General features: G+C 45.9%; 1 protein-coding gene across 1 annotated transcript in view; it reads right to left on the bottom strand.

The window, feature by feature from the left end:
- LOC121544797 (gamma-aminobutyric acid receptor subunit beta-1) overlaps positions 1-14,062 on the bottom strand; it is a 69,736-nt gene extending 55,674 nt beyond the window's left edge. Inside the window, exons 1-3 of the mRNA XM_041854950.2 lie at positions 13,445-14,062; positions 13,247-13,338; positions 13,041-13,108 (exon numbers count right to left, since the gene is read on the bottom strand). Of these exons, the coding sequence (XP_041710884.1) occupies positions 13,041-13,108; positions 13,247-13,338; positions 13,445-13,524 (240 nt within the window). The 5' untranslated portion in view covers positions 13,525-14,062. The remainder of the gene's footprint in view (positions 1-13,040; positions 13,109-13,246; positions 13,339-13,444) is intronic.
- Positions 14,063-19,730: the final 5,668 nt, after the last annotated feature.

The following is a 19,730-nucleotide window of genomic DNA, read 5'->3' on the forward strand; positions in this document are numbered from 1 at the left end:
CAAATGTATTTAACTTGAGGTTATACCATTGAAGCACGTTGGCGTCCGTCAGGGATAGTCAAGCGGCTTTAGCTGAGGAGCTTTAACCAAAAGCTAATGGGGTGTGAAGTCTGCAGAGAATTTGACAAAAGTGGGAGAAAAGGAGAGTTTCATTAAGAGGGACATCCTCTATGACTGAGCGACGTCAATTTTCATAACTACAAAAAAAAACTGTTTCTATCCTTCAAGCATCAAACGCTGAAAAGGTTACACCCAAACATTACAGTACATTATAAAGAAACTGGGACCTGGTCAAATAGGGGAGAGGCCTTGTGCCATGAGGTGTTGCTTTATCTGTTTTTTGAAACCAGGTTTTCTGTTCATTTGAGAAATATGAGATGGAAGGGAGTTCCATGCAATAATGGCTCTATATTATACTGTACACTTTCTTGAATTTGCTCTGGATTTGGGGACTGTGAAAAGACCCCTGGTGGCATCTCTGGTGGGGTAAGTGTGTGTTCAAATATGCTACAGTGTGGTAGTCGAGTGGAAGTCAGGTATTTATTCACAACCTTTATTTACCAGGAAAGATTGTAATGACCTGGCCAAGACTACAGCGCTTACCCCCAAAAGTCTACTGGGTGACAGTGATGTTGCTGAAGCAGGGTGTGAAGTGCATGCATTGAAATAGCAATAGGCGTACTATAGTATATAATCAATTTATGGATGGATATTTATATCGTGACCAGTATGACCAACGTTTCAGTGTGGCCTTTCTCAAGGAGAGCCAGTGCCAAATGTCTCTATCAGACAGAGCATAAAACCCCTTCCAGCCTCCCAGTCTCATACACATTAAAATGCTAAACCGGGAAGAGGCCACAGAGGCACAATCAATGACCCGTCCAGGCTGTTAGGCTTTCCAATCAGAATTCCTCTGGGACCGGCTCAGAGAAAGCAGCACCTTCCATTTTCCCAGAGGAGATATTGTCAGTAGGAATCCAACCTAATAAACAATTCATAGCACATCATTGACTCCACAAACTCTGTCTACATTTACTTGACAAATTCAGTATATCATGTGGAAATGACTTATGTATGAATGCTATGAATGTAAATCATGTAAAAGGCTTTGTTCAGGTGCAAGCTTGTGACTTACAATTTATAATTTAATGAAGCCTTTTACAACCCAAGAATAAAAGGCAATTTCAGAAGGGCAACTCACCTGTGGAAAGCTACTGCAGGCCCTCTACTATCGGATGTCACAAATAACTCAGTAGTAGGCTGCTCAGTAACGGGACCCATTTCTTTGGATGAATGGCTTTTAGACAACCAAAAATGTTAGAAATGAGAAAAAATATACAAATGTGGAATGTATGAAGGCAATGTCATTGATACTCAATAGCCAGTTGAATGACCGGAAAAACAGATACTAAGTTATAATAATTTCGTATGTCAAAGTGCAAATAGTCTGTTGTTCATCAATGGTGTTGAAACCAGATATAATGATCCATGACAGATATATTACTATGTTATTACATCTATTACTTTGGAATTATCATTATTCTACTAAAAAGGTTCACCAATCAAAAACCTGCTTCATTATGGGTGTTTGAGAGAACATTTTAAATGTTTTTTAATGTTTTTAATTTAACCTTTATTTAACTAGTCAAGTCAGTTAAGATCAAATTCTTATTTACAATGACGGCCTACCAAAAGGCAAAAGGCCTCCTGCGGGGACGGGGGCTGGGATTACAAACATATAAATAAGTATAGGACCAAACACACATCACAACCAGAGAGACAACACAACACTACATAAAGAGAGACAACACAACACTACATAAAGAGAGACCTAAGACAACAACATAGCATGGCAGCAACACACAACAACACAGCAAGGTAGCAACCCAACATGAAAACAACATGGTAGCAACACAACATGGCAGCAGCACAACATGGTAGCAGCACAAGACATGGTACAAACATTATTGGGCACAGACAACAGCACAGAGGGCAAGAAGGTAGAGACAACAATACATCACGCGAAGCAGCCACAATTGTCAGTAAGAGTGTCCATGATTGAGTCTTTGAGTGAAGAGATGGAGAGAGGACCGACCCAGGGATGTGTGTGCTTTGGGGACCTTTAACAGAATGTGACTGGCAGAACGGGTATTGTATGTGGAGGATGAGGGCTGCAGTAGGTATCTCAGATAGGGGGGAGTGAGACCTAAGAGTGTTTTGTAAATAAGCATCAACCAGTGGGTCTTGCGACGGGTATACAGAGATGACCAGTTTACAGAGGAGTATAGAGTGCAGTGATGTGTCTTATACGGAGCATTGGTGGCAAATCTGATGGCCGAATGGTAAAGAACATCTAGCCACTCGAGAGCACCCTTACCTGCCAATCTATAAATTACGTCTCCGTAATCTAGCATGGGTAGATGGTCATCTGAATCAGGGTTAGTTTGGCAGCTGGGGTGAAAGAGGAGTGATTACGATAAAGGAAACCAAGTCTAGATTTAACCTTAGCCTGCAGCTTTGATATGTGCTGAGAGAAAGACAGTGTACTGTCTAGCCATACTCCCAAGTACTTGTATGAGGTGACTACCTCAAGCTCTAAACCCTCAGAGGTAGTAATCACACCGGTGGGGAGATGGGCATTCTTCTTACCAAACAACATTACCTTTGTTTTGGAGGTGTTCAGAACAAGGTTAAGGGCAGAGAAAGCTTGTTGTAGAGCGTTTAACACAAAATCCGGGGAGGGGCCAGCTGAGTATAAGACTGTATCATCTGCATATAAATGGATGAGAGAGCTTCCTACTGCCTGAGCTATATTGTTGATGTAAATTGAGAAGAGCGTGGGGCCTAGGATCGAGCCCTGGGGTATTCCCTTGGTGACAGGCAGTGACTGAGATAGCAGATGCTTTGACTTTATACACTGCACTCTTTGAGAGAGGTAGTTAGCAAACCAGGCCAAAGACCCCTCAGAGACACCAATACTCCTTAGCCGGCCGACAAGGATGGAATGGTCTACCGTATCAAAAGCTTTGGCCAAGTCAATAAAAATAGCAGCACAACATTGCTTAGAATCAAGGGCAATGGTGACATAATTTAGGACCTTTGACATTTTTTATGACATTTGAATGTGTATCAGATGGCAACAAGATCATATTGTACAGCAATTTCATCAGGTAACATGAATACAAAGCCGGCGAGAGGTGGTTAGAATAGGATGGGAGTCCAAGAGACCGTGTAACCAATAGTGAGTCAGAGTGTGGGAACAAACAGTCTGTCCCACGGGCGGGTAAACAAGCAAGGTCATGGTCAACAATGCACGCAGGAGTCATGAGACAAATAGCATAAAGAATACCATTTGTGTGTTTGAAAGAACTATAGAGATGAGACTATTCGGGACCCTACCAATGACGAACATTGGACAAATGTTTAACCTTTTCACATGAGCTTTTGTAGTGTTTTTGGCTAACCAGAGTTTCCTACAGTTATGATTTGCAGACTGATGGTTATGACTCCCTTGTCTAGAAATGTTACATGTATTTTCACACATAGCTTTGTTTAGCGGCACCTTGACTGGACCTTTAAAGCTAGTAACTCTATAAACTTAATGGGCTAGATCCACGAAATAATGTATTCATGTCACAAGCCGGGCTAGAAACTCCGGTCTCAGATGTGGAGAGCTGGGGGTACTACCCCTTAGCCACAGAGGAGGTGTTGTAGGACCCAAATGAAACACCCAAGGCAATACTCCAGGCAAGTAGATTTAATGTTCCAAAACAGGAGGCAAAACAAAACAACTCCACGAGGGGAGAAAAACAAACTAAAGATAACTTTGAACAACTTACTAGGACAGACACGGTGGGACAAAGCAGGAGACACATAGTCAGGACGCAATAACCAAGTGAGAAACAAGGGGAAAACACACAGCTAAAATACACAAGGGGAAACAAGGCACAGGTGACCTGGATCAAGCTAATTAGGACACATGAGGAAGAACTAAGGCAGAGGGGAACACAGATGACCTCTAGAGGCCCGGAGACAAACAGGAGGCAGGAAGCTGACACACACGAGGAAGAACTAAGGCAGAGGGGAACACAGATGACCTCTAGAGGCCCGGAGACAAACAGGAGGCAGGAAGCTGACAGGACCCCCTCCTCTAGGAACGACTCCTGACGTTCCTTCCAGAACACCCTGGCCCCAGGGGTGCGAAAATCTCGGATCAAACCTGGGTCCAGGATGTCCCTGGCTGGAACCCAGGAGCGCTCCTCCGGCCCGTAGCCCTCCCAGTCCACCAGATACTGCAGAGAGTTCTGGACCCTCCGGGAGTCCAGTATCCGGCGGACTGTGTAGGCTGGCTGGCCGTCAATGATCCTGGGAGGTGGCGGGGGTCTGCGTGGGGGGGCAAAGGGAGAAGACAAGACAGGTTTAAGGAGTGAAACATGGAAAGTGGGGTTAACTCTAAGGGAGCGAGGGAGAACCAAACGATACGACACAGGGTTAACCTTTCTAGCAATGCGGAAAGGCCCGATGTATCTCTGGGAAAGCTTCCTGGATTCGACCCGGAGGGGCAGGTTCTTAGTGGCCAACCAAACTCTCTGACCAGCTCGGAAACTAGGGGCCGTCCGGCGGTGGCGATTAGCCTGACTTTGGTATCTCTGGGAGGTCCGAAGGAGGGCACGCCTGGCCTTCTTCCAGGTCCGCCTACAGCGTTGGACAAAGCGCTGGGCCGAGGGAACACCAACTTGCGCCTCCTCCTCTGGAAACAATGGAGGGTTGTAACCGAACTGGCATTCGAAGGGGGACAATCCGGTGGCTGAGGACTGGAGGGTGTTGTGGGCATATTCAGCCCAAATGATATAGGTGGCCCAAGACGTGGGATTACTGGCCGCCATACACCGCAGGGTGGTCTCCAGATCCTGATTAATCCGTTCCGTTTGGCCATTAGACTCTGGATGGAACCCCCGACGATAGGCTGGCTGTGGCCCCAACAAGCCTGCAGAAGGCCCCCCAAAACCGGGACGAGAATTGGGGACCTCGGTCAGAGACCACGTCCAGGGGAATACCAAATATCCGGAAGACATGGTTCATGAGGAGCTCAGCAGTCTCCTTAGCCGAGGGCAGCTTGGGCAGGGGAATAAACCGGGCAGCCTTAGAGAACCGGTCTACCACCACTAGGATGACGGTGTTGCCCTGGGATAGAGGAAGTCCCGTAACAAAGTCCAGAGAAAGGTGTGACCATGGCCTTCGAGGAACAGGTAAGGGATGGAGCAGTCCCTGGGGTCGCTGGCGTGTCGACTTTCCCTGGTTGCACACAGGGCAGGCCTCAACATAGACCTGCACGTCCTTCTTGATGGACGGCCACCAAAACCGCCGTCGGAGGAACTCCAGTGTGCGAGCACTGCCTGGATGGCATGTCAAGGGCGACTCATGACCCCACTGCAAGACGCGGCCCCGAACAGAGAGAGGAACGTACAGGCGACCGGCAGGACCACCGCCTGGATCGGGCTCCTGGACAAGAGCTTCTCGTACCCCTCTTTCTAGTTCCCACTGAAGAGGTGCGACGATCCTAGACCTCGGAATAATCGATGCCAAGGGGCTTCTCTTGTAACTCGGGAGAATAGACTCGAGACAGAGCATCCGGCTTGACGTTCTTGGTGCCAGGTCGGTAAGTCAGGAGGAACTGGAATCGATTAAAGAAAAGGGACCATCGTGCTTGCCGAGGGTTCATCCGCTTAGCCTGTTGGAGATATTCCAGGTTCTTGTGGTCTGTGAGAACCTGGAAAGGGTGCTGAGCCCCCTCAAGCCAATGGCGCCACTCTTCCAATGCCAGTTTTACCGCAAGCAACTCTAGATCCCCACGTGGTAGTTGCGCTCGGCCTCAGACAGGCGGCGAGACATGAAGGCACAAGGGTGTAATCTCCCATCCGCACCCCTCTGTGACAGGGACGGCTCCCACCCCCACCTCTGAGGCGTCCACCTCCACCACGAAAGGTCTCTCTGGGTCAGGGGTCACCAGAATCGGAGCAGACGTGAAGCGGCGCTTGAGATCCTCGAAGGCCCCTGCTGCTTCCGGACCCCAGTGAATCTTGGTCCCTCCTCCCTTGGTAAGCGTCGTCAAGGGGGCTACCACCGAGCTGAAATTCTTAATGAACTTCCGATAGAAGTTAGAAAAGCCAATGAACCGTTGAACCTCCTTGACCGTGGCAGGTGTGGGCCAATCGTGGACCGCCTTGACCTTCTTGGGATCCATCTCTAGGTGCCCGGGAGTGACAACAAACCCGAGAAACTGAGTCTGAGAAACATGAAATTCACACTTCTCAGGCTTAACGTAGAGGTGATTGTCAAGGAGCCTCTGGAGAACCCTGCTAACATGCCCCTCATGCTCCTTCAGTGACCTCGAGAAGATGAGGATATCGTCCAGGTACACGAAGACGAACAGATTAAGCATATCCCGGAGAACATCATTAATCAGGGCTTGGAATACTGCGGGGGCATTGGTGAGCCCGAACGGCATCACCCGATATTCATAGTGCCCCGTGGGCGTGTTGAACGCCGTCTTCCATTCGTCTCCTTGCCGGATCCGCACGAGATGGTAAGCATTGCGGAGATCCAGCTTAGTAAAAATGGAAGCCCCTTGAAGCAGCTCAAAAGCAGTGGCCATGAGAGGAAGGGGGTATCGATTCCGAACCGTGATCTTGTTGAGTCCCCGGTAATCAATACAAGGCCTAAGACCCCCGTCTTTCTTTTCAACAAAAAGAAGCCCGCCCCAGCCGGGAAGTAGAGGCATAGATGAGGCCGGCTGCCAAGGACTCCTTAATGTAGGTGTCCATAGCTGCGTGCTCGGGGAGGACAAGGAAAAGATCCGACCTCTGGGAGGGCAGCACCCAGGGAGTAGATCAATGGCACAGTCATACGTGCGATGAGGCGGTAAGGAAGTAGCCCGGGCCTTGCTGAACACTGCCTTGAACCGATGGTAAACACTGGGGACTCGGGAGACGTCAACAGACTCTTGAAACTGGGTACTAGGGGCTGAGGGACTCTGAAGCATGCAGGTGAGTTGGCAGGCGGGACCCCAGCTTAGAATGGTGCCCGTAGGCCAGTCGATCTGGGGATTATGTCTGCATAGCCAAGGGTGACCCAGGATAATAGGATACTCGGGAGAGTCAATGAGATAGAAGGTCTCCTCCTGCTGGTGTTGAGAGATGGTAAGTCGCAGGGACTGAGTCGCCTCGGTAACCTTTCCTGGTTCCAGAGGTCTGCCATCTAAGGCTGTAACTGCCTGGGGTTGAGGAAGTAGTTGGGTAGGGATCTTAAGTTCCTTAGCCAAGTTTACATCCAGGAAATCACCTGCGGCACCGGAATCGATCATAGCCTGGACCCGATGCTGGTGGCCCCCCCAGGACAGAGTGGCTGGAATAGCCAGGACAGCGTTAGTAGGAGGCGCTCTAACTCTCCCCATCACAGCCCTCCTGTAGCTGGGCGGGGACAGGCGTTTCCCGAAAGCTCAGGGCAAGTGGAGCGGAAGTGGCCGGCAACCCCGCAGTAGAGGCACCGACGTTCCCTCATGCGACGTTCCCTTTCGTTGGGAGAAAGCCTGGAACGGCCTAACTGCATGCTCTCCGGGGAATCCTGGAGCAGTTCAGGAGCCGGGGAAGCTCTGAATGACGGAGTCCAAACAGGAGAAACAGAGCTGCTCAGAGGAACTTGGGAATGAGACACCTGACGGCGAGCCGTTCTCCGCTCTCTTAGACGATTGTCCAGGCGGATGGCCAAGGCTATGAGGGACTCGAGATCACCAGCTGGTTCTCGGGTGGCTAACTCATCTTGAAGGGGCTCAGATAACCCTCCCTGAAAGCAGACCCTCAGCGCTTCATCATTCCATCCGCTCCTTGCTGCTATGGTCCGGAAATCAATGGCAAAATCTGCCGTGCTTGGGGCCCCTGACGGAGAGACAGTAGGCGCTTGGAAGCCTCCCGCCCACTGACAGGATGATCGAACACCCGCTTGAACTCTTCTACAAATGCAGCGTGGGAGTCACAACAGGCCTCCTGGGACTGCCACACCGCAGAAGCCCAGGCGAGCGCCTTGTCTGAAAGAAGGGTAATGATGTAGGCAATCTTGGAACGGTCTGTGGGAAAACTTGAGGGTTGGAGCTCGAAGGTGAGGGAGCATTGGGTGAGGAAACCCTGGCAAGAGCTTGGATCCCCAGAAAAGGGCTTGGGAGGTGGTAGTCGGGGCTCCGCCAACCGAGACGACCTGTCGTCACTGGGGGGTGACCTGGGGGAAGGGAGAGGACCAGGGAGGCGTTCAAATAGCTGGCGGAGGGAACTCATCTTTTCGGCCAGGAGTTGAGAATGACTAGCCATCAGCTCCTCTTGTCGGCTGAGAACGGCTTCATGGCGCTTGAAAGAAGCCTCATGTCGAGTGATCACCGCCAACAGGTCCGGGGAACTGAGTGTTTCTGGGTCCATGATTGACTTGGTTATTCTGTCACAAGCCGGGCTAGAAACTCCGGTCTCAGATGTGGAGAGCTGGGGGTACTACCCCTTAGCCACAGAGGAGGTGTTGTAGGACCCAAATGAAACACCCAAGGCAATACTCCAGGCAAGTAGATTTAATGTTCCAAAACAGGAGGCAAAACAAAACAACTCCACGAGGGGAGAAAAACAAACTAAAGATAACTTTGAACAACTTACTAGGACAGACACGGTGGGACAAAGCAGGAGACACATAGTCAGGACGCAATAACCAAGTGAGAAACAAGGGGAAAACACACAGCTAAAATACACAAGGGGAAACAAGGCACAGGTGACCTGGATCAAGCTAATTAGGACACATGAGGAAGAACTAAGGCAGAGGGGAACACAGATGACCTCTAGAGGCCCGGAGACAAACAGGAGGCAGGAAGCTGACACACACGAGGAAGAACTAAGGCAGAGGGGAACACAGATGACCTCTAGAGGCCCGGAGACAAACAGGAGGCAGGAAGCTGACAATTCAGATATTTGTTTCCTTACCTTGTAAGCAGTCTATGGACTGCTCTTAATCTCTCGTGTAAACCGATTAATCTGTTGCGACTGGATGGAATGCGTAGGATAACGAGCAGCAGTAGTTCCGGTGTTTGGGTTTGCGTCACTGATTATTTCGACGTACCAGGATCGCAAACCGGAACACCCAATTTCTATCACGTATGGACCCAGAATTTAATCATGCAGCTGACCAAATTATGCAAGATTTTAGTTCTGGGTTAACCGAGATTAGAATGCTCTAAGGAGTGACTGCAATCCACACTTTGGTTTTGGTAGAAAAGTCACTGCCAAGAAACATTTATGTTAGCATTTTTGGACTAAACATTTTATTTTACTCAGTATAGTGTGTCTGAAGTTACACATCACACTATTACAACAGTGTGACTGTTTTGGGATAAATGTCCTGTGTTGTGTGCTTATTCTTTTACCATTGATATGTTCTAGGGGCCATTTTGAGACCTTAAGGAGCATCAGGTACTTCTGGAACGTCTACCAATGGCATGTCCATCTTTTTGTGAGAAATTACACTGGTCACTCAAAACATTTATAAAGTATTTATAAAGTATGAATAGCCCACACTTTAGATGAGTCCATACATAAACATATTTAATTTATGATTAGTAAATGGTTCACAAGGACCTATATTAAACGTCTTATGAATGATCTTATGAATCATTATTCAATTATTTAAAGGTTGTTTATAAATGTGTGAATAACTAGGTTACTAACATTTACAAATTTGGGAGTAATGATTAACAAATGATAAATAAACTATTTACTAATCTATTATAAATACTTTATTATGTGGAGTTATTATAAAGTGCTACCAACACATGATTTCCAGTGTGTATAGCGTCACTCTAATATACAGTGCATTTGGAAAGTATTCAGACCCCTTCACTTTTTCAACATTTTGTTTTGTTACTGCCTTATTCTTAAATGGATAAAAAAAATCCCTCATCAATCTACACACAATACACCATTGTGACAAAGCATAAACAGGTGTAAAATTTGTTTTAGACATTTTTTATTTTTTTAACAGCAGAAATATCACATTTAGATAAGTATTCAGACCCTTTACTCAGTACTTTGTTGAAGCACCTTTGGCAGCGATTACAGCCTCAAGTCTTCTTGGGTACGACGCTACAAGCTTGGCACACGTGTATTTGGGGAGTTTCGCCTATTCTTTAGGTGCCTTTTGGCAAACTCCAAGTGGGCTGTCATGTGCCTTTTACTGAGGAGTGGCTTCCGTCTGGCCACTCCGTGTGTGTGTGTGTTTGTTTGTGTTAGTGTATACAGTGGGGAAAAAAAGTATTTAGTCAGCCACCAATTGTGCAAGTTCTCCAACTTAAAAAGATGAGAGAGGCCTGTAATTTTCATCATAGGTACACGTCAACTATGACAGACAAATTGAGAAAAAAAAATCCAGAAAATCACATTGTAGGATTTTTTATGAATTTATTTGCAAATTATGGTGGAAAATAAGTATTTGGTCACCTACAAACAAGCAAGATTTCTGGCTCTCACAGACCTGTAACTTCTTCTTTAAGAGGCTCCTCTGTCCTCCACTCGTTACCTGTATTAATGGCACCTGTTTGAACTTGTTATCAGTATAAAAGACACCTGTCCACAACCTCAAACAGTCACACTCCAAACTCCACTATGGCCAAGACCAAAGAGCTGTCAAAAGACATCAGAAACACAATTGTAGACCTGCACCAGGCTGGGAAGACTGAATCTGCAATAGGTAAGCAGCTTGGTTTGAAGAAATCAACTGTGGGAGCAATTATTAGGAAATGGAAGACATACAAGACCACTGATAATCTCCCTCGATCTGGGGCTCCACACAAGATCTCACCCCGTGGGGTCAAAATGATCACAAGAACAGTGAGCAAAAATCCCAGAACCACACGGGGGGACCTAGTGAATGACCTGCAGAGAGCTGGGACCAAAGTCTACCATCAGTAACACACTACGCCGCCAGGGACTCAAATCCTGCAGTGACAGACGTGTCCCCCTGCTTAAGCCAGTACATGTCCAGGCCCGTCTGAAGTTTGCTAGAGTGCATTTGGATGATCCAGAAGAGGATTGGGAGAATGTCATATGGTCAGATGAAACCAAAATATAACTTTTTGGTAAAAACTCAACTCGTCGTGTTTGGAGGACAAAGAATGCTGAGTTGCATCCAAAGAACACCATACCTACTGTGAAGCATGGGGGTGGAAACATCCTGCTTTGGGGCTGTTTTTCTACAAAGGGACCAGGACGACTGATCCGTGTAAAGGAAAGAATGAATGGGGCCATGTTTCGTGAGATTTTGAGTGAAAACCTCCTTCCATCAGCAAGGGCATTGAAGATGAAACGTGGCTGGGTCTTTCAGCATGACAATGATCCCAAACACACCGCCCGGGAAACGAAGGGGTGGCTTCGTAAGAAGCATTTCAAGGTCCTGGAGTGGCCTAGCCAGTCTCCAGATCTCAACCCCATAGAAAATCTTTGGAGGGAGATGAAAGTCCGTGTTGCCCAGCGACAGCCCCAATACATCACTGCTCTATAGGATATCTGCATGGAGGAATGGGCCAAAATACCAGCAACAGTGTGTGAAAACCTTGTGAAGACTTACAGAAAACGTTTGACCTGTGTCATTGCCAACAAAGGGTATATAACAAAGTATTGAGAAACTTTTGTTATTGAACAAATACTTATTTTCCACCATAATTTGCAAATAAATGCATTAAAAATCCTACAATGTGATTTTCTGGATTGTTTTTTCTCATTTTGTCTGTCATAGTTGACGTGTACCTATGGTGAAAATTACAGGCCTCTCTCATCTTTTTAAGTGGGAGAACTTGCACAATTGGTGGCTGACTAAATACTTTTTTTCCCCACTGTATGTGTGTTATGTGGAGGGGACTTGTAAATGTGTTGCTATAGCAGTTGCAATACACCTTATTGTTGTAACATTATTTCTAGTTGTAAATAGATGTTTCGTATCTGCTATCCTTTAGCTATAGCTGCCTTACACACTGAAACATGGTTTGGTTTTATGAACATGCCTGCTCATTTTTACATTTATACAAAACACTCAGCCACACACCATCCAACATTTCCAAAACATTTTCTTAGAACATCACTCTATCCAATTTTCCAGCAGTTTTAAGACACACAGAGCAACTTTAAAACAGTCCCATGACATTCCCAGAACATTGTTGCAGACATGCCAAAGCTCCCAGAGCAATATGACTGTAAAGACTGCAGTTTTCTGTAGCATTGTGAAAACATTGAACTACCCAACATTCCATAAACACTCAGTGTTTGCTTGGAAGCTGAGCAGAACAAAATATTTTCTCCCTCGCCACACATGCACATACAGTACATACACGCCACACACACACACACACACTTTATAGTCATGCCTGCTGTTATTATTTTTTAAGACAAGTTGAACCAATCATACATTAATTTGTATATATCACTGGCACCATGACAATGCTCATATGCACACACCAAGTGCCCACATTCAGAATCACAATTTGGCTTTTCTGGGCCTCCTTGTTGAGTCACTGACAACGTTATGTAATTACTGCATTGAGGCCAAACCAGCAAATATGCACACAAGCACTATGTTTTAGTCTCCTCTTCATCAATTCATCCTGTATCAGAGCTCGTAATGTATATATGTAAGACCTCACAATTATGTAGGTACACGCATGTGGTTTTGACACTACAGGGAAGTTTATGCATACGATGGATTTCACACATTGCAGTAGCTCTCCTTGGTGCTGAAATGCAACGAACCATTTTGGTCAACGGAAAAACGTTATACTAGTAGCCAAACAAGGGCAAAGACAAAAATACAAGGATTTATCACTACATCTAGAGGACAGTGGCATGAAACACGCAAATACGCAGAAAATTACCCAAGCGGTAATCACGTGGTCTGTGTTCTCACACTAACATGTGTTGCACGAGGCACATCTCCCTTGCAAAAAAAAAAACATTGGGTAGGCTACTTACCATGTTGACTTCCGAAACCATGTCGATACTGGCGATATCTATGCTCATGCCAACGTCCACAGGGGCACCTTTAAATCGCATGTAAAACAGGTATCAGGGGCTTTTTAATCAGACATCTCGCTGACGCGACAAATGAATCTGCATGCGACGTGTTATTAGTTATTAGCCAACATTGGGTATACTTCACCACAAAAAAAGGTATTTACCTCCAAAATCAGGCCTCAGACGAATGTCATACCCCTTTAGCAGTTTGTCGACGGTAGCTTTCACAAATGACATGTTGCTAGGCTCGTTGGCGCTAAAGGGAAAATATATGGTATTGATTCAGAAGCTTAGTTTTTTTTAAACTGCAAAGGGACAGGCAAGACAGGCAGAAACAAGACATCACACCCGTTGGATCTCACCTTTGAGCGCCGCAGACCATGGCGACCATGAGGAAAATACAAAAAATCCCCCAGCGTCCGCGGTCTAAAGCCGTGCACATCACTAACTTTGGTCAGAGAGATGACTTAGAGCGAAGATTTCAGGAATGCTACCTACTTAAGTCACAGGCTGCCCAATTATTCCAAGACCAACGCATGCGCGTCTTTTTACCAACATCAAAACTATATTTGCACAAAAAACACGCTATTTCGTAGAAAATTCGGTGACTTTGAAATAAAATGGGTAGGCTATTCGCGTTTCACCCGAGGTGTCGATGATTGCGCAAGAAGACGTTGCCGGGATGCATGCAGTAGCTGAACCGTATCAATATGCTAGGCAGATCCAATCTCCTTTGGCTAATTCGAGCATTTCAGAAGACACAGCGGTGTCCGGACCAGATTTGCGTCAAGCAGGTCTCCCTGTGTTGTGCGGCTGAAGATCTTAAAAGAATAAGCATTGAACGCGGCTCTCCGTTCACCTTTAGTCAGCGCTATATGGGGCATTGTGCAACACAAACACGTCTGAGGAGCTGCGCATTTTCTGAGGTGTACCTGGACGCTGAGCTCCCTCGCAGCGGATTCCATTCGCCACGCGTTACGGGCTAGAGCACAAGTTAATAATTAGTTAAAAACCCAGAAGACGCATTAAAAATCGCAACGCACCAATAATTAATGAGAGAAGGACATAAAATACGCTATAGGGTCTGCAATGGCCCTTGCAGCAGCATGACGTGCTATATGCCACAGAATGAATAAGAATACATGTTCTGCTATTTCTAGTGATGATATTGACAGACTTCTGGCTAATTTGCCAAATCAAATGCAGTTTATCTGGTCACCATGTGCTAGACCACATGATTATTTCAATCATAATTAGTGGTGTATTGAAAATGGGTGATTTGTGGATAATTGGACACCATCAAATGACAAAACTGTCATATTTATCATGGCAAAATATTGGATTAGTGAAGGGGGTGTCCTTGTGTGTGCGTGCGTGGTTGTGTGTGTGTGTGTGTGTGTGTGTGTGTGTGTGTATATGTGGGTGTGTGAACTGAGGTAATTGATGTAGATATGTACATACAGTGGGGAAAAAAAGTATTTAGTCAGCCACCAATTGTGCAAGTTCTCCCACTTAAAAAGATGAGAGAGGCCTGTAATGTTCATCATAGGTACACGTCAACTATGACAGACAAATTGAGATTTTTTTTCTCCAGAAAATCACATTGTAGGATTTTTTATGAATTTATTTGCAAATTATGGTGAAAAATAAGTATTTGGTCACCTACAAACAAGCAAGATTTCTGGCTCTCACAGACATGTAACTTATTCTTTAAGAGGCTCCTCTGTCCTCCACTCGTTACCTGTATTAATGGCACCTGTTTGAACTTGTTATCAGTATAAAAGACACCTGTCCACAACCTCAAACAGTCACACTCCAAACTCCACTATGGCCAAGACCAAAGAGCTGTCAAAGGACACCAGAAACAAAATTGTAGACCTGCACCAGGCTGGGAAGACTGAATCTGCAATAGGTAAGCAGCTTGGTTTGAAGAAATCAACTGTGGGAGCAATTATTAGGAAATGGAAGACATACAAGACCACTGATAATCTCCCTCGATCTGGGGCTCCACGCAAGATCTCACCCCGTGGGGTCAAAATGATCACAAGAACGGTGAGCAAAAATCCCAGAACCACACGGGGGGACCTAGTGAATGACCTGCAGAGAGCTGGGACCAAAGTAACAAAGCCTACCATCAGTAACACACTACGCCGCCAGGGACTCAAATCCTGCAGTGCCAGACGTGTCCCCCAGCTTAAGCCAGTACATGTCCAGGCCCGTCTGAAGTTTGCTAGAGTGCATTTGGATGATCCAGAAGAGGATTGGGAGAATGTCATATGGTCAGATGAAACCAAAATAGAACTTTTTGGTCAAAACTCAACTCGTCGTGTTTGGAGGACAAAGAATGCTGAGTTGTATCCAAAGAACACCATACCTACTGTGAAGCATGGGGGTGGAAACATCATGCTTTGGGGCTGTTTTTTCTGCAAAGGGACCAGGACGACTGATCCGTGTAAAGGAAAGAATGAATGGGGCCATGTATCGTGAGATTTTGAGTGAAAACCTCCTTCCATCAGCAAGGGCATTGAAGATGAAACGTGGCTGGGTCTTTCAGCATGACAATGATCCCAAACACACTGCCCGGGCAACAAAGGAGTGGCTTCGTAAGAAGCATTTCAAGGTCCTGGAGTGGCCTAGCCAGTCTCCAGATCTCAACCCCATAGAAAATCTTTGGAGGGGAGTTGAAAGTCCGTGTTGCCCAGCGACAGCCCCAAAACATCACTGCTCTAGAGGAGATCTGCATGGAGGAATGGGCCAAAATACCAGCAACAGTGTGTGAAAACCTTGTGAAGACTTACAGAAAACGTTTGACCTGTGTCATTGCCAACAAAGGGTATATAACAAAGTATTGAGAAACTTTTGTTATTGACCAAATACTTATTTTCCACCATAATTTGCAAATACATTCATTAAAAATCCTACAATGTGATTTTCTGGATTTTTTTTTCTCATTTTGTCTGTCATAGTTGACGTGTACCTATGATGAAAATTACAGGCCTCTCTCATCTTTTTAAGTGGGAGAACTTGCACAATTGGTGGCTGACTAAATACTTTTTTCCCCCACTGTATAGGTAGGGATAAAGTGACAATGAACCAGGATAGATAATAAACAGTAGCAACAGCGTGTGATGAGTCAAAAGAGTTAGTGCAAAAAGGGTCAATGCAGATAGTCTGGGTAGCTATTGGTTAACTATTTAACTAACTGTTTAGCAGTTTTATGGCTTGGGGGGTAGAAGCTGTTCAGGGTTCTGTTGGTTCCAGACTTGCATTGGTACCGCTTGCTCTGCGGTAGCAGAGAGAACAGTCTATGACTTGGGTGGCTGGAGTCTTTGACAACTTTTAGGGCCTTCCTCTGACACCGCCTGGCATAGAGGTCCTGGATAACATGGAGCTCAGCCCCAGTGATGTACTGGGCTGTACGCACTACCCTCTATAGTGCCTTGCGGTTGGATGCCAAGAAGTTGACATACCAAGTGGTGATGCAGCCAGTCAAGATGCTCTCAATGGTGCAGCTGTGTATAACTTTTTGAGGATCTGAGGGCCCATTCCAAATCTTTTCAGCCTCCGGAGGGGGAAGAGGCATTGTCGTCCCTTCTTCACGACTGTGTTGGTGTGTGTGGACCATGATAATTCCTTAGTGATGTGGACACAGAGGAACTTGAAACTCTCGACCCGCTCCACTACAGCCCTGTCAATGTGGATGGGGGCGTGCTCGGCCCTCCGTTTCCTGTAGTCCACAGTCAGCGCCTTTGTCTTGCCTCATGACGTAGACTGCATCAGAAGGGTAAAAACCTTGGCCAGACCTGGTGTGTGTGTGTTGTAGACTGTATGTCTACAACATCCGTAGAGTATGACCCTTCCTCACACAGGAAGCGGCGCAGGTTCCAAACCAGGCTCTTGTCATCTCCCGTCTAGACTACTGCAACTCTCTGTTTGCTGGCTCCCTGCTTATGCCATCAAACCCCTGCAACTTATCCAGAACGTAGCAGCCCGCCTGGTGTTCAACCTTCCCAAGTTCTCCCATGTCACCCCGCGCCTCCGCACACTCAACTGGCCTCCAGTCGAAGTTCTCATCCACTACAAGACCATGGTGCTTGCCTATAGATCAGCAAGAGGAACTGCCTCTCCCTACCTTCAGGCTATGCTGAAACCCTACACCCCAACCCAAGCACTCCATTCTGCCACCTCTTGGCCGTTCCACCCCTAAGATGTGCCCTTGAGCAAGACACTTAACCCTAATTGCTCCTGTAAGTCGCTCTGGATAAGAGTGTATGCTAAATGACAAACATTTCCCTAGTGGTTCTGAATGGACAGCTACCATGGTCCACATTCCTCCCCCTACAGCTAGTGCTCCCGATTTATTGATGTTCATATGCACTGAATGAAGCCTGGTTAGGAGCTGTAGGAGCTGTCTGTGGTGCTGACAAGCTTATTGTATGGTCCCTAGTGGTGCTGAAAGAACAGCTACCACATTGTGAGTATGTAATGGGTCACACACACCTTCAGCCACACCTAGTGCTACTGGCTAATTGCTGTTCATCTTCACTGAATGAAGCCAGTTTAGGAGCTGTCCATAAAGCTGAAAAATGTATGGCCCCTTGTGAGGCTGAAAGGCCCTGTGTTTTGGTTGATCATGTCACATGACAGGGATTTTAACCTTTGTTTAAAGCTTTTTCATTAAACTTTATTTTTATTTCAGAAGGTCCAGCACCATCCTCAGACAATTAATTTCATTCTTGCTGTAATTCTCATGTGTGGAAAAGGCTTAAAATAAAGGTTCAAATCCAGGTCATGTGACGTGAACACAGAACCCTAGTATGGGCCACACACCTTCAATAACACTCAGTGCTCCTGACTCTCCAGCTAATTTCAGTGGAATCATTTGTTACATTTTCAGTTCATGTTTGTTTTCTAAGCTTGAGATTTTGTTGGTAGGTCAACTAAGTGCTCCTAGACATTTTCCAATAGTCATGTTCCATTTGCTTTATTATGTCTGATTGTGATAAAAGTAAACATTACACCATGCAGGGTTATACAGTGAGGGAAAAAAGTATTTGATCCCCTGCTGATTTTGTACGTTTGCCCACTGACAAAGACATGATCAGTCTATAATTTTAATGGTAGGTTTATTTGAACAGTGAGAGACAGAATAACAACAAAAAAATCCAGAAAAACGCATGTAAAAAATGTTATAAATTGATTTGCATTTTAATGAGGGAAATAAGTATTTGACACCCTCTCAATCAGAAAGATTTCTGGCTCCCAGGTGTCTTTTATACAGGTAACGAGCTGAGATTAGGAGCACACTCTTAAAGGGAGTGCTCCTAATCTCAGCTTGTTACCTGTATAAAAGACACCTGTCCACAGAAGCAATCAATCAATCAGATTCCAAACTCTCCACCATGGCCAAGACAAAGAGCTCTCCAAGGATGTCAGGGACAAGATTGTAGACCTACACAAGGCTGGAATGGGCTACAAGACCATTGCCAAGCAGCTTGGTGAGAAGGTGACTGTGTTAGGCCTACTGCTGCTAGGTAGCTCTCTCTCTGCTCTCCCCCTCCCCTCTGTCTGTTTTTGATTGCAGGAGTGAAGTCTGGTGTGGGGAGTCAGGGTTCCAGCTGCAGCTCATTGACCATAATCACCTCAGCCTTTAAGACCCGGTCAAACTTGCCACTCATCGTCAGATCATAGTCAAGATAACCATGTTAGTCTCGCTGCCGACTCAACCTGCTTGTTTTCGCTCTTTGTGTTTTTGGCCTGTTCTATTTACTTTTCTCCTGTGCCACAGATTATTGGAACCTGACTCCTGCCTCCGCTTCACTCCTGCCACCACCATCCTGCTTTCCACTACTGGACCTCCCTTTTGGACTCACCACGGACACTAGGACGTTACGGTACCTCTCCTGCTCAGAACCTGGATCCGTTACCCTCCCGGTAGACCTGGACTTGCTCTTCCCCTATTTGTGGAAACCTGGACAATTGAACTGTGTAAATAAACCTTCTCTGGCTCGGTGTAGTTGTCTGCATGTGGGTTCATATCCAGTTAAATCATGACAGACTGTTCATGTCACACTGAAAATTGACCAATAAAAATGTATAATGGGACATTCTGTTCATATCACTAATAAAGAAAGATGAAGCTAAGAGGGTCTACAAGCCAAAGTTACATATTTATGTCCTTAGGTTGTGCCTCTTTGTGTCCTTTCACCATGTCAAATTATGATGAAAACTGATTGAAAAGACAATTGTTTTTTCATAGTTATTTCCCATTGCAGCTCTTACGGGAAGCATCACGTCTCCAGTTGTAACATGAGATGGAGAAACTTATTTAAGCAATTTGCATCTCCAGACTAACTCCCTTTTCTAGAATGGATGTGTACAAGATTGATAGCCTTCAGTGAATAATTGGATAAAGCAGTGCACTGTTTGCTAGCTTTCTGTAATTTATGCTATATTTTCTCTGGGATGCGCCGATGATGTACATTATTTGCTCAGCTAGGTTTCATCTCTGTGGTAAGTGTCATCACAACAGCTGCAGAGAAGACCAATGTGCACATTGTTGACAGGGCTAATTCATAATGGCTGCTGTCAGTGCCACAGTAGCTCACTTCTATCCTTTCAATAACTATAATCTGCAGAGAGAGACAC

Source organism: Coregonus clupeaformis, chromosome 29 (assembly GCF_020615455.1).
Source record: "Coregonus clupeaformis isolate EN_2021a chromosome 29, ASM2061545v1, whole genome shotgun sequence".
Lineage (NCBI taxonomy): Eukaryota > Metazoa > Chordata > Actinopteri > Salmoniformes > Salmonidae > Coregonus > Coregonus clupeaformis.